The sequence below is a fragment of the Ahaetulla prasina genome, chromosome 7 (genome assembly GCF_028640845.1).
Source record: "Ahaetulla prasina isolate Xishuangbanna chromosome 7, ASM2864084v1, whole genome shotgun sequence".
In the NCBI taxonomy this organism is placed as follows: domain Eukaryota; kingdom Metazoa; phylum Chordata; class Lepidosauria; order Squamata; family Colubridae; genus Ahaetulla; species Ahaetulla prasina.
The window spans coordinates 101,956,860-101,971,230 of NC_080545.1; the positions used below are offsets into that span (position 1 = coordinate 101,956,860).

General features: G+C 44.5%; 2 protein-coding genes across 2 annotated transcripts in view; both read left to right on the top strand.

The window, feature by feature from the left end:
* Positions 1-1,045: 1,045 nt before the first annotated feature.
* On the top strand, positions 1,046-1,993 carry LOC131202620 (olfactory receptor 5V1-like). Its single transcript, XM_058191724.1, has one exon. The coding sequence runs from the start codon at positions 1,046-1,048 to the stop codon at positions 1,991-1,993; it is 948 nt and encodes a 315-aa protein (XP_058047707.1).
* Positions 1,994-5,859: 3,866 nt separating this feature from the next.
* LOC131202621 (uncharacterized) overlaps positions 5,860-14,371 on the top strand; it is a 36,247-nt gene continuing 27,735 nt past the window's right edge. The window contains exons 1-6 of the mRNA XM_058191726.1: positions 5,860-5,904; positions 6,243-6,312; positions 7,343-7,437; positions 7,967-8,107; positions 11,630-11,744; positions 13,421-13,487. Coding sequence (XP_058047709.1) covers positions 6,255-6,312; positions 7,343-7,437; positions 7,967-8,107; positions 11,630-11,744; positions 13,421-13,487 — 476 coding nt within the window. The 5' untranslated portion in view covers positions 5,860-5,904; positions 6,243-6,254. The remainder of the gene's footprint in view (positions 5,905-6,242; positions 6,313-7,342; positions 7,438-7,966; positions 8,108-11,629; positions 11,745-13,420; positions 13,488-14,371) is intronic.

Sequence of the window (14,371 nt, forward strand, 5' to 3'; positions counted from 1 at the left end):
CACAGTATAACAAAATTATGGATATATATGTGTGTGTGTATGTGTGTGTCTAGCTTTTGACCATGGTAGCAAGAAGCCCCAGAGATAATATACAATACATGAGTATAACATTCAAGGCTGCTTTTAGGCTTGTCAGAGGAAATTTGAAAGATGACCCATTTTCCTCACTGTAAACCTCAATCTTCCAAGTAAAGCCAGACCTTCTAAAACGTCTCTACAACTGAGGCCACCTTCTCCTTCTGATCCCAACATCTTTTCATCCATTTTGCAGACATCACTTATCTTCTGGAATCCTGAAAGACAGTAGAAGCTTATTATCTCCCTTAAAACTGTATTAATCTCAGGTAATAACATACACTGACCTAATTGGACCTTCCTTCCTATGAGTGAGGTGGGAGAACATTGCACAAATATCATTGAAGGTCTACAGAGCAAAGGGTGGACAGACCTGTTCTATGTTGAAGCCCAGAGCAAGTCAAGCATTTTCTTGGGTCTCCATGGAAGATTCACAGGATGTCCAAAGGGATAATATGGCTGGATTGTAAATGATCCTTGATTCTCTCATTGACTGAGATAATTGCTGGTCCTTACTGAAATTAAGAAGGCAAAGAACTCAAGGGAAGGAAACATGGCACCCTTTGACTCAACTGTTCCTTGTTCATGCTACTCTCAGCTTCAACAACATGCATTAAAAGAATCCAAGGAAGGTACATGGGAATGAATGTGGGTGATAGGAAGAGATGCAGCTTGGAAGGTTCCTCAGGGTTTGTATGCTGGATACCCCAGAAATGCAGGGGGAGAATTAAGCTCTGCTCCTCCATGCTCTAATTCATCTCACCCTGCAGGTAGTTCTCATTCAAAATACCACAAGCCATCCGTTCTTCTTTATGTGGAAGACATCACTAAAATTCCATCTCCACAATTCCAGTCGGAGTCCTCAAATAATTACTAGGTTATTCTTCCATCCATTTTTCAAGGTCCGTTGCCACTCACTGCTTTCTTCAGAAGCATTTTTCTCTCTTGCCAGGTGTCTATTTTCTTCCTGATGGATTCCCACAACCAAACACGGGAGGCTGAATTTGTCTTCCTGGCATTCTCCATATTTCAGAGACACCACATCCATTTTTTCTTTGTGTTCCTGGCTGCCTATTTGGTCACTCTGTTGGGCAACTTCATGATCATAATTCTGGTTCTCCTGGATTCCTGTCTCCACACCCCCATGTACTTCTTCCTCAGCCAGCTCTCCTGCTTGGATATCTGCCTTTCTTCTGTGGTTGTACCAAAGATCCTGGTGAACCTCCTACGTCAGCAGTACACCACTTCCTATGACCAATGCCTGGCACAAGCCTTCTTTCTGATTGGGTTTGGGGGATGTGAGCCGGCACTGCTGGCTGTCATGGCCTATGACCGCTACGCTGCCATCTGCCAACCTTTGCACTATGCCCACCTGATGAGGAGCAACTTGTGCGTCCAGTTGTCTGTGGCCATTTGGCTCTGGGGCTTCCTGGACTCAGCTATCTACACTGCTCTGGCCTCCAAGTTGGATTTCTGTGGAAACCGCCAGATTCTTCATATCTGGTGTGATATTCCTCCACTACTGAAAATTGCCTGCAGTGATACCCAGGTCAACAAATTAGCCAATCACATCACCAGCTTCTTGGTTGGCCTCGGTCCCTTCCTCTTCATCATCCTGTCCTATTTCTGTATTTTGGCTTCCATTGTCCGGATTCCTTCCAATACAGGCAGACGCAAAGCCTTCTTCACTTGTGCATCACACATTGCTGTGGTAACTCTTTATATCGGAAACGGGTTTCTGAACTACAACCAGCCAAGTTCTGGCTACTCCCTAGAAAGCGATGCCCTGATTTCCATCATGTTTTGCATTGTCACCCCCATGCTGAACCCCTTAATCTACAGCCTCCACAACAAGGAGGTGAAGGAAGCCAGGAGGAAGGTTTTCAACGGCTGGAGAGTAGCATTCTCTTCATTTTGAGGTGCTTTTCTCTTTGAGCCTCGCATTTGTGTGTTCCCCAAGAAAAGTGAAACTGGTGCACAAGATCCTGGGAGAAAAACATTTCACAGATGCCTGCAAAACTTTCCTCTGAGAAAAACAACATGGGAGTTTTGTAAGAACATGAGTAGCTGGGCATTGAGACAATGCAAGCCATGGATTTCATCACTCCAGGTTGTATCATGATCAGTCAAGTACCTTGTGAAGCTGCAAACGAATATAATTCTCTTTTGATTGGTCCCTTAACTCTTTTCCTAAAATCTGAGTTCTAATTGTTTGAATTTTCCGTGTTGTGTAACATGACCTGTATAAGCCCTTCCTGCTTGAATTTTGTTAGGGGTTTTTTTGTAAGCCTAAACAGTTCTTGAATTTTGGATGCCCAATACTCTTATCATCAGCACAAATTCACCTGTCCAATTTTGTGCCAAATTCATTCCTCTGGTCATCAACATTAAGTTGTGATATCTTTATGTTTTCTGAGATTATTCCTAATAACAATATTCAGTTCAGTTTCTGTGTTGCCAATTTTATGAATGTTTTGATGCAATTCTTTCCAATAATTTGAATTTTTTTCCATGACCCTCAGTTGTGGTAAAACACTCTTTCTTAGCTGCAGCAAGTGTGGCCTTTCCAGATTCTCACATGCATGTATCCCAAAATTCCTACTGGCCTCTTCGCTGTCCTAGGGATGGAGTCTCCAGATGTGGCAGCCTGGACAGGCTGGACCATTTCTTCACTCCCCATCAATCAAGTGATTGACTCTGAAAACCGCTTAGACAGGGCTGTAAAGAACTGCGAAGCGGTATATTAGACTAAGTGCTATTGCTATTAAGGGAGGCCAGGAAGGTTGGAGCTGACCTGCTTCTGGGAGGGGGGACTGCCGTATTGAAAAGACCCATCCCCATATTGCTTTGAGTTAGCCTTGTTTTTTATTTGGGTTGATGGTAGAAATGGTGTTGGTTTCCTTAATTGATTGGGCAATTCTTCACTGGTCTTGAGAATGAGAAGTTTATTGACATATTTCCTGTATAAATAAAGATTAAGAAAAAGGGCAAGTATACATGCAGATTAAAGACAGAAAAGCTAACCGCAATCATAGGCACAGTTTAAACACACAAAAAACCAGCAACCTCCCTCGGCTTCAATCTAGGACGGATACAGTCGCATCTGTATGAAATTAATACAATCATTGTATAAAATAGGTATTACGGTAAAATATGATAGAACCTAGAATCATAGGTGTGGAATGGATCTTAGAGGACGTTAATTGTTCTCCCTGTCAGAAAATTCCTCCCTACCTCCAGGTTGGATCTCTCTCTTTGATAACCTTCCACCCCTTATTTCTTCTCCTGCCCTCCTTTGGAGCTTTGGAGAGTAAGTCAGCCCCCTCTTCTCTGACAGCCCCTCAGGTAGTGGAAGACTGCTATTCTGTCACCCCTTGTCCTTCTCTCCAAAGGACTAGTTCCCTCCACCGTTCATCTTACACTGTTCATCTTACTCTTTAGTCTCCAGGCCCTTCGTCATCTCAAGTACTTCGCCCCTCAAGTCCTGGAAGACTGGGTCGGGGGGACTGCAATATTCCAGAAGACACCCCCTCCCCATCTTGCTTTAAGTTTATTCATTTTTTTTTATTCAAGTAGTTTAATTGATGTTGAAAAATGCTGCCGGTTTCTTTAATTTATTGGGCAATTCTTCACTGTTCCTGACAATCAGAAGTTTCTTAACATATATGGTGTGCAAATAAAGATTAAAGGCAAAGACAAACATACCAAAACTGACTTCAAGTATACACACTGTTTAAATACAGAAAAACCAGCAAACTCCCTCATCTTCAATCAAGTATTTATTCAGTTGCTTCTGTATGAAATTAATACGATTGTTGTATAAAGTACACATTTCTTTCAAAAACAGACAGACAACCATTTGTGTGAAATGGCCTAGGGTCTCCTGCTTGAGCAGGGAGTTGGGCTAGAAGACCTCTGAGGTCCCTTTCCATCTCTGTTCTGATTGAGACTAAAATGTTGTATACAACAAAGAAACTCTTTTTATACCTCTCTAAGCTCTGTCCTGTCCTGAGCATGAAGCTCTCATTTCCACAGGAAATAAACGGCTGAAAATCTACTTTCTTGTTCCAGTTGATTTATTGGCCATTCCCATGAGCCCAGCTGAGATTCACCCAACAGGGCAGTTGCAGAACAAGCTTCTGATTCCAAGAAGCTGAATTAAAAAACTAACCCCTCCAATCCATACATGCAGCAGACTGACACCCACTTGTAGCACGAACACGAACACGAAGCCAAACAACAGCAATGCAGCTCACCAGCTCAAATCCCCCTGCAACTCAGACTAATTTGAGCACAACCAAACCCCCACCCAAACAGGACACACCCCCAGCCAATCAGAGCACAAAAAAACCTCCATCCAATCAGAGCACAGCCAAGCTCCCACCCAATCAGTTCAAACCCCCACTAGCAGTTAAAAAGGAAGAAACAGCTGCAATCACACATTGCTCCCAGAAGCACAAAGCTGAGGCCTGAAGATGACGAATGAGACTTCGTCGAAACGTCGCCAAGACACTTCTAATTTTACACGGGAGAAAACCCGAACAACCAAAGACCTACATACAAACACCCATGAAAACCTCAGAAAACAAATATATATATATATGTATATATGTATATATGTATATGTATATATATATATATATATATATATATCTATATATATATATATGTATATATATATATATATATATATATATATATAACTTTAATATATATTAAAGTAATATATATATATATTGCCCTAGAGTTACCCTGTGATAAGCTGGGCAGGTGATAACTTGGATAATTTTATAAATAAATGAATAAATAAGGCAAAATGAAAGCAGAGTGTGAATGCATCTGAGATACTACCAGAATTAGCTTCAGATTTGCCTAGAAAAGAGACTGCATTTTTGTCCTTAGTTTAGTGCAGGGGTCTCAACCTTGGCAACTTTAAGCCTGGCGGACTTCAACGCCCAGAATTCCCCAGGCAGCCAGGCTTAAAGTTGCCAAGGTTGGAGACCCCTGGTTAGTGGTCCTCTCCCCAAACCAACTTCTACTATGTCAGTCCTAATAGGGTGCTCTCGCTATCCCACTGGAGGATTTGCAGAAACTTTAGTTTGATGCCAGTTTTTTAATGTTTAACTTGTAATAGATGGGTGTGTGATATATTGTTTTATATTTGATGTTGTTGTCATTGTTGTCAGCCAGAGTTCAATGTAATATGGGAAGATGAGCCAGTAGTTTGAATAAATACCTAAAATAAGTAAATCTGATGATTCAATAGGGATTCAAATTAGTTCATACTTAGCCTTTTCCTGGAAGCTATTGCAAACAAGATTAATTCTGATTGTTACACCAACATACCTTTCTCAAGAAAAGTGCTTCCTCCTTCCCTCTATCCTTCCCCAACAGAAATCCACCCACCCTCCTGCCTTGCCTATAAATGCATGAGGAAGTTCACTTTGATGCTCTGTTTTCAATGTTTATTGTGTTAAAGGATGTAATGTTTGGTGTTGTTTAACTTTTGACTGACAGTTGAACATGAGGTGGGCAGCTTTATAAAAGCTTTAAAGAAAATAAACAAATATTTAAGTCCAATTCATTGCCAATTCATTCATTGAAGTCAATGTTTTTATCTGTTGCTAAATCTTTAGTGCAAACAAGCTGCTTCCTGGGGAAAAAAGTCCCTTCTGAAGCAGAGAAATTTTCCTTCCCCTTAGTTTGAACCCCATAAAAAGACCAACCCCACATCTTGTCTTGTATATAAATGCCTCCTTTCCTGTTGCTGGAGGAAAAGCCTGGAGTTGCCACTGAGCAGACTTGCTACCTGTGGAGGCAAAGGGACAGGTGAGTGGGGCTGTCCCGCCTGTGGACACCTGACAGGTGAGGCCCCTGCAGCAGATCTCTCTCTCCATCTGAAGGGACCTCTTGCAGGGGCTGCTGGCAACGTCCAGGTTGCAGCAGGGGGTCTGCAGGAGGCAGGGAGCAGGGGGTCTCTGGGGAAGAGAAAGAGATGCCCAGGAGATCCTTTCCAGGCAATGCAGGATCCGCTGTGACCCACCACGGCTGCTGGATGACCAAGGAGGGAGAAGGGAAAGCGTGCAAAGTGTGGGACCTCCCAGCTTGGTCACAGGCTGGTCTTCCCACCCATCTCACCCTCCTTTCCTCCCCGATCCTCTCTGCAGGGAAGGGAGACCATGGGGCGATTCATCTTTGTCAGCCTGGGCTTGCTGGTGGTGGCCTTCTCCCTAAATGGTGAGTTTGAACAGGGTCTCTCATGTCCGGAGGGGCCAATCCTCTTCCCTCTGAACCCCTTCCTGATTTCACCCTCCCCCCACCCTCCCTCTCCCTGAAGTTGCTTTTATCCCTCTTTGGCTTATTGTGCAATTAAGACCCCCAACCCCTTCTCTCTCTGCTCCAAGACTCGGGACTTTTGCAATCATAGAAAATGAATTTATATTCCTCTCAGACAGATGGTCATTTGCTTCTTTTTAGAAGGTCGTTGAAGCCCTTGGAGGTTTCTCTGTGTCCTCACCTGAGTAGTGCTAATGGTTCCCGTAGTCTTCAGTTTTTCCTCTGGAAATCCGTTCCTTCTCCCACACCATTCAAAGGTTGTCCATCCCAAATTGTATAGCTAAGATTCTGTAGAGATTCTCAGTCATCCAGATCATGGTGGTCCCAAAAGTGCTTTTTTTCCCCCCAAAAGAAAAAAAAACCAAGAAAGTCCAGCTGCCTCCTGAAAAAGCACCTTTGGGACAACCATGACTGAGAATCTGACAGTGGAGTGCCACTCTCTACCCCCACCATTGCTCTCCACAGGACCCACGGAAGGCCTTGGACCCATTCCCAGGGAGCTGAGAGCTGAGCATCTAGCAAGGGCACCTTCAGAAGGGCCTCTCCTGGGCAGTGGGTGGAAGGGGGACAGACCTCCAAATAGCCAGCTATTATGGTATTTAGGGTTCAGCACTTTTGGGGCATCCAGGGGGCCAGTGGAGATTCTTTAGGACAGAACCTGCTTTGGACCAGCCTGGCAGCTGCCTTCTGCAGGAATTGCAATCTCAGGAGACTCTCAAGATATGAAGCTTCCAGAAAATTAAGCAAGGCTAACGCTAACCAAGCTTTGGACATTCTGCAAATGCAGCTGAAAGTCAGTTTCAATTTATTGCCCTCCAAGATGTTTGCAACTCTGCAGACTCAGCTGTCTCCCCCTCCCCCTCCTCTCCTCCTCCTCCTCCTCCTTTTCTCTTGGCCGTCTTCTCACTGAGCTTCTTCTCTTCCCACACAGGAGCCAAAGGCTGTTGTTGTCCCTCTGATTGGCTCCCCGAGAACGGGTTTTGCTACAAGGTCTTCAATGAGCACAAGAACTGGAATGATGCCGAGGTTAGAAGTGCTGGTGTGCCTGTGAACATCCTAGTTCAGGCAGAGGAGAAGTCCAGAGATAGCCATGCACAGCCCCTTAAGTCCCCCTCTGGCTGGGCTGAAGTGCAGGGCCACTAGGCTCTGTGCATGGAAAGGTAGCAGGACCATTATCTTAGGACAGCCTGAAACGCAAGTATTCTCTGGACTATATACTGCTTTGGGCTTTCATGGCTGGCATCTGTTGGGCACTGCTGAGCCTCAGGGTTGAGTGACCATAATCTAGACAACAGATTTCCTGATGTTTCCCTGGCAACTCTGGTGGCATCTTCAGACCTCCTTGGTCTCTGAAGTGATGGGAATCTGAGAGATTACCTGCTGAATCAAGAATTCTTCAAGAGCTGCAGAATCTAGAAAGGGCATCTGAGGGGAGTCAACACAGTCAAGACAGTGGCTCACTCGTGTCTCACTTTCACAAACTAACACACACACACACACACACACACACTTGTCTCCTTCACAAGTGCCTTTCTCCTTTGTTGCTTCCTCCCAGACCTTCTGCAGGACATACAAGCCAGGCTGCCACCTCGCCTCCATCCATGGCAGTGAAGAGTCAACTGAGTTGGCCGAATACGTCTCCGACTATCTCAAAAGTGGTGGAAATGTCTGGATTGGACTGAATGACCCACAGAAAGTAGGTCCCTTTCTACTGTTAATGTTCGTCAATTCATTTGTACTGTTTCTAAGGTGGGGTTTGTTTGTTTTTTGAAGGTTCCTCCAACAGGAATCAGAGTAGGATAGAGCTGGAAGGGACCTTGGAGATCTTCTAGTCCAGCCCTCTGCTCAAGCAGGAGACCCTTGTACCATTTCAGACAAATGGTTATCCAACATCTTCTTAAAAACTTCCAGTGTTGGAGCACCCACAACTTCTGATGTCAAGCTGTTCCACTGGTTGATTGTCTTCACTGTCAGGAAATTTCTGCTTCATTCCAGGTTGCTTCTCTCCTTGATGAGTTTCCATCCATTGTTTCTTCTCCTGCCTTCCGGTGCTTTGGGAAATAAATTGACCCCCCCTCTTCTTTGTGGCAGCCCCTCAAATACTGGAATGCTGCTATCCTGTCCCCGCCCCCAGTCCTTCTTTTCTCCAGACTGGCCAAGCCCAAATCTTGCAACTGTTCTTCATATGTTTTTGTCTCCAGGCCTTTAATCATCTTAATTGCTCCTCTTTGCATTGTTTCCAAAGTCTCCACATCTTTTTTGTATTGTGGTGATCAAAACTGGATGCAATATTCCAGATATGGTGTTACTACTGGGTTATTTACCACCTGGGTGATGTACGACTTCAACTGCCTCTGTCCCTTCTTCTCTATTAATAAGAATTAGGCCCAGTTTAGCTTTTCCTCTAATTCCTTCCTCTAAAGTCCCCCGTTACTACTGTGGCATGGTTCCTTCATACATTGGTTAGTTGTTTAGCAGAAGGTTCCTCTATTTCTTCTGCTTGGTTGGGAGGCCTGTAATATACACCTATAGCGATGTCATTCTTTCCCCCCCTTTTATAGTGCCCTATATGGATTCTGGGAGGTTTTCATCCTTGGTTTTGTGCATTTCCACAGAGTTGTTGTGATCTTTGTTACATAATGCAACTCCACCTCCTCTTTTGTTCCGTCTGTTTCTTTCGAATAGCTTGTATCCTTCCTTCAGTACCTTCCAGTCATGAATTTCATCCAGCCATGCTTCACTCATGGCAACTAGATCACATGTACTAAGACTTCATGTACTAATACTCAGGGGTGGGATTCAAAAATTTTAGCAACCTGTTCTCTACCTGGTTGCTGGGTGGGCGTAGCCATGGTGGGTGTGACTTACCTGGCCTCCTACACAATGGCGGGGGAGAGTTTTCACTCTCCCCGGGCTCTGGAGCCCGTCCAGAGGCCAGAAACGGGCGCATTTCCAGACTTCCTGAACTTCCAGGAGGCCCGTCTTTGGCCCTCCCAGAGCCTCCGCTCAGGCCCTGCACTTACTTACCTGGCATCCAAAATGGGCCGCGTGGAGACTCCTGGGAGGGGCGGGGTGGGGAGGGCAGGGCAGGGCCAGACAGTCCGTGCAACCACCAGTTCAATGAACCTGATGTTAAAATATCATCCGGTTTGCCTGAACCGGCCCCACTGGCTGAATCCCACCCCTGCTAATATTTCAAGTTCACCTGTTTGTTTCCTAAACTTTGAGGATTGGCATATAGGCATTTGATTCCTTTATGGGTCTTGTGTATGTTTCTCAGGTATTGTACTTTGCAACTGGGTTTTCCATCCTTTCCACCGCTCTCTACTTCATCGTGTTTTCCTTTTTCCTTTCTCTTTACTCACTACCTCCTTATACGCTTGGTTATCTAGTGGTTTTTGCTTGGAGTTCAGGTTTTAAAGGTTATGAAGATTGGTCGCCCACCTTCCTTTCAGTTTTAGTTGAAAGCCCTTTGGGTAAGATGAGCCAGTCGCTTTCTGAATATATTCTTTCCAGTTCTCGTTCACCTCCCTTGCCAGGAAACTTTCATCTAGCTAATGCAGACCATGGTCTAGGAAGGCAGAGTTCTGTTGACGACACCAGACCTGAGCCCAATTGGTTCAAAAGGGGCCTCTGTGGCTCAACTGGTAAGACAGTCTGTTATTAACACAACTGCTTGCAATTACTGCAGGTTCTAGTCCCACCAGGCCCAAGGTTAACTCAGCCTTCCATCCTTTATAAGGTAGGTAAAATGAGGACCCAGATTGTTGGGGGCAATAAGTTGACTTTGTATATAAATATACAAATAGGATGAAGACTATTGCTAACATAGTGTAAGCCATCCTGAGTCTTCGGAGAAGGGCGGGATATAAATGCAAATAAAAAAAAAAGATAGTGATAACTTTTTCAAGACAGAGAAAAAAGGGCCAAGAACTTTGGTACACTATTGTAAAGGGACACTTCACAACAGGAGAAATATTTAATTTTTTTAAAAAATTACATGAATGTCCTTCCATTTTTGTGCGTAAAGTACCCATGCTGCCATCGACAAAATCTCAGTCTGTTTTCTGGGAGATGGTTTGCTCCCAGCCCTGCCTCCTCCCTCTTTTGAAAGAGGATCCTTTTCCTCCCTGTGCACAACTGTTCTGTTCTTCTCCTGGCTTCTTGTCCTTCAGTTGTCTGGCCATGTCAAGTTCTTTAGATAAGACATGGCTGGTCTGGGTATTTTGCTCTGCTTAGGAGATCGGGACCTCTCTGCCTGGGGCTCTTGCCTTAAAGTAAACCGTTGGGGGAAACAACACTGGGGTTATTTACACCAACCCTCCTCTCAGGATCAAAGGCCTCTCACACTTCCATTCCTCCTTCAATCTCCTTCCTCTTTGCGGCCTTGAAAGGCCATGAACTGAGGGATCACAGGACTGGCCTGAAAGGATCAGTTTTCCCTCCCTGCTTTTACTAGTTTGTGCATGTCTCGCTCATTTCCGTTATTGGCAGGCTTTCATCTAATGCTCCATTGCATTTTCAGTTAAGGAGAAATGCTGGATCCTGTAGAAACAAGGGGGAGATTCCGTGGAGTTGAGTTCAGCCTCTCCCAATTTCCAGGATGCTTTTTAGTTTCCGAGGAAATCAGGCTCAAGAAAGAACACGATGGCTGGACACCACCCAAGCTGGCCGCAGGCAGAGCATAGAACAATTCAAAGAACTCAGGCAAGATTTGTAGATGTGGAGAGATCTGAACAAAAGAATCACCAAGAGTTGGACATGATTGAATGAAGATCATCATCATCAACTTATTTTTCGTGTCATCTGCAGTCTTGGTGTTTTGCTGGAGTTCTCTCACCCAAAGACTCATTAATTTTGATGCATTAATTTCTTCTGAGAAGTTCTTTCTTGGAGCATCACCTATCCAAGAGTTCACCAAGTTTAACCCTGCTTAGTTGTTCCAGATCAAATAAGATCAACTAGAGAGAGAGAAAGAGGGAGGGACAGAGAGATGGTGAGAGAGAGGGGGGGAGGGAGGGAGGGAGAAGGAGATGGAGAGAGAGAGAGATGGAGAGAGAGGGGAAGATGGAGAGGGGGTGGATGTAGAGAGGGGGAGGGAGGGGAGGGAAAGAGGAGAGAGAGAGAGAGAGAGACTCGGTCTGATCCTTGCCAACCCTTCCTCTGTCAACCTGAGTCCCTTCCTCACTTGATTAATGTGGCTTCCCTGTCATTACAGCAACGCAGTTGGCAGTGGACAGACAGATCCCAAAGCAACTACCTGCCATGGAAGCAAGGAGAGCCCAACAACAGTGGGAACAATGAATATTGTGTTGAACTTTGGAGAGACTCAGGTAAGCCAAGGTAGAGAGAAGGGAGCCAAGGATTGACTTCCAAGAGTCAGGGCCCATTTGAGCCTTCTTGGAACCCTCACTCTTTGGAAACTGTATACAAGGAAAAAATTAACACTTGCCTTAGTTAATTAAAAATCAGTCACAATCACAATCCTAAAACTTAATACACAAGGGATCATTATTAGAATACAGAATAAACATTTTCCTGAAAACTGGTCTGACCTCTGGAGGAGGCATGGGGGAATCTAAGGAAGAACTGACTCCCCCTGACCTCAAACCCCGCCCCCCCCCCCAACTTTATGCAAGTAGAAATCCCTTAGCACTTTAACTCTTGATGTCAGGAGGTCAGGACAAAGGCAGACTTTTGCATCAAAATTTCTTTCACTGGCTTTTTTTCTACTGGATGCCAGTGGACTTGATCCAACCTTTCACTCAGGAGATATTTTTGAAACTAAGGTGGCCCAATGTGGCTACTCTCACATAATGGCCTTAATGGCTGTTTATGGAATCTCTGTCACAGAAACACAATGTTGAGGCCAACCCTGTCCATTTCCCAAATTGAAACTGAGCCCACTCCTTCTACTCCTCCTCTCCCAACTTCCCTTCTTCTTTCCAGGCCAGGAGCCTTCTTCTCAACCTGTTATTTCTTCTTCCTTTTGAAGAAGACCTCAAGACACCTCAGCTGGTTTAAGGGAACCACAGTCTTCCCAATTGCCCGTCTCCATTCTCCCTCCCTCTCTCTCTTCCTATATATATATGCTTATACCTCCTTATAGAATAGAATAGAATAGAATAGAATAGAATAGAATAGAATAGAATAGAATAGAATAGAATAGAATAGAATAGAATTTTATTGGCCAAGTGTGATTGGACACACAAGGAATTTGTCTTGGTGCATATGCTCTCAGTGTACATAAAAGAAAAGATACGTTCAACAAGGTACAACATTTACAACACAATTGATGATCAATATATCAATATAAATCATAAGGATTGCCAGCAACAAGTTATAGTCATACAGTCATAAGTGGAAAGAGATTGGTGATGGGAACTATGAAACGATTAATAGTAGTGCAGATTCAGTAAATAGTCTGACAGTGTTGAGGGAATTATTTGTTTAGCAGAGTGATGGCCTTTGGGAAAAAACTGTTCTTGTGTCTAGTTGTTCTGGTGTGCAGTGCTCTATATTTACTCATATATGTGTTTATATACTATATAATCTTTTTTGTATGATACCTACATATATTGTTGTGACAAAATAAATAAATAAATAAATAAAACTGTCCATGTAACAGTCACATGACAGTGAAATCCAGGCTCCACTCAATTTTGATCTGCCAAAGGGACGGACCAAATTCCCAGGTCCTTGGCTGCCCTCTTGTGGCTGAGCAGAGCTTGACCGGCAAAGCCTGCTTGCCGTATCCTGATTTGTGTTGTGTTTATATTTACCGACAGAGGGATAAAGGGAGACTAGTATAGATCTCTTTCAAGCACTTTATCCTGATTTCTTGGCTATCTGGGTTACCACAATCGCCCGAACCACAAGCCCATTTTAGCCAGGGAGGTTCTTCCCCTGTGGTACCTTCAGGTCCCCCTGCAAAGGGGGGAGGAGCCATGGAAAGCCTCTCCTGGGACTCTGAGGGAATCCCTGCAAAATGTCTCCTTTTTCTGCCCAGGTTATAAGGACTGGAACGACGAGAATTGTGCGTCCACACGTGCGTATCTCTGCAAGTGCAGATTCTAGTGCAGCTCCTCCTTCTCCTGCTCTGGAGTGGCAGAAGCGCCTGGTGAAGCCTGGAGAATCAAGGAAGCCTTCCCGGAATCTCTGCTCTGTGTTCTTTCGCTTAATGGTTCATTTCTGTAGCTTGGATCTGATTTTGCTCATCCTGATGGGCCAAATAAAGTTCAAATAAATTCAGTCTTGGCATGACTAGCTCCGTTCATTTTTGGCAGAGCCAAAGGGGTTGTATGATGTCTTGTGGGTTTTGTGAGCATAAAGGGCTGGAAGGGGCTTCTTGGACCAGTAATGATCCACGAAGAACCATCAGGGATGGTGGCAATTGCAACGTAAAGGCCACACCATTAATCTGCTCCAGGACCCTAAAAGGCCCCACAAACTTTGCATCAAGCTTCTTAGCGAGTCTAGTAGAAACCAGGAAATTGCTGGAAAATCACACATTGTCCCCTTCAGCAATTGGTGTCCCTTGCTATCTACGGAGGTCTGCAGGTCTCTTGCGAGATATAGTGGTATCTTGGTACTTGACTGCTTTGAAACTCGTCAGATTTGGTACTCAACCTTAGAAAGTCCCACATACCAACTCTTGCAACCGTTCTTCATATGTTTTAGTCTCCAGGCCCTTAATCATCTTAGTTCCCCTTCCTTGCATTTTTCCCCCCCAAAGTCTCAACATCTTTTTTTATTGTGGTGACCAAAACTGGATGCAGTATTCCAGGTGTGGCCTTACTAAGGATTTATGTAAATGTCTCATGATGCAGGATAAAATAGAAAAACAGAGTTGGAAGGGACCTTGGAGGTCTTCTAGTCCAACCCCCTGCTTTATGAGGTGAGAGGAGATGAGATGAGATGGGATGGGATGGGATGGAAAGAGAAGGGAAGGGAAGGGAAG

Excerpts from the sequence above, each read along its gene's own strand:
- LOC131202620 (XM_058191724.1), top strand. The coding sequence starts at position 1,046 with ATGGATTCCCACAACCAAACACGGGAGGCTGAATTTGTCTTCCTGGCA.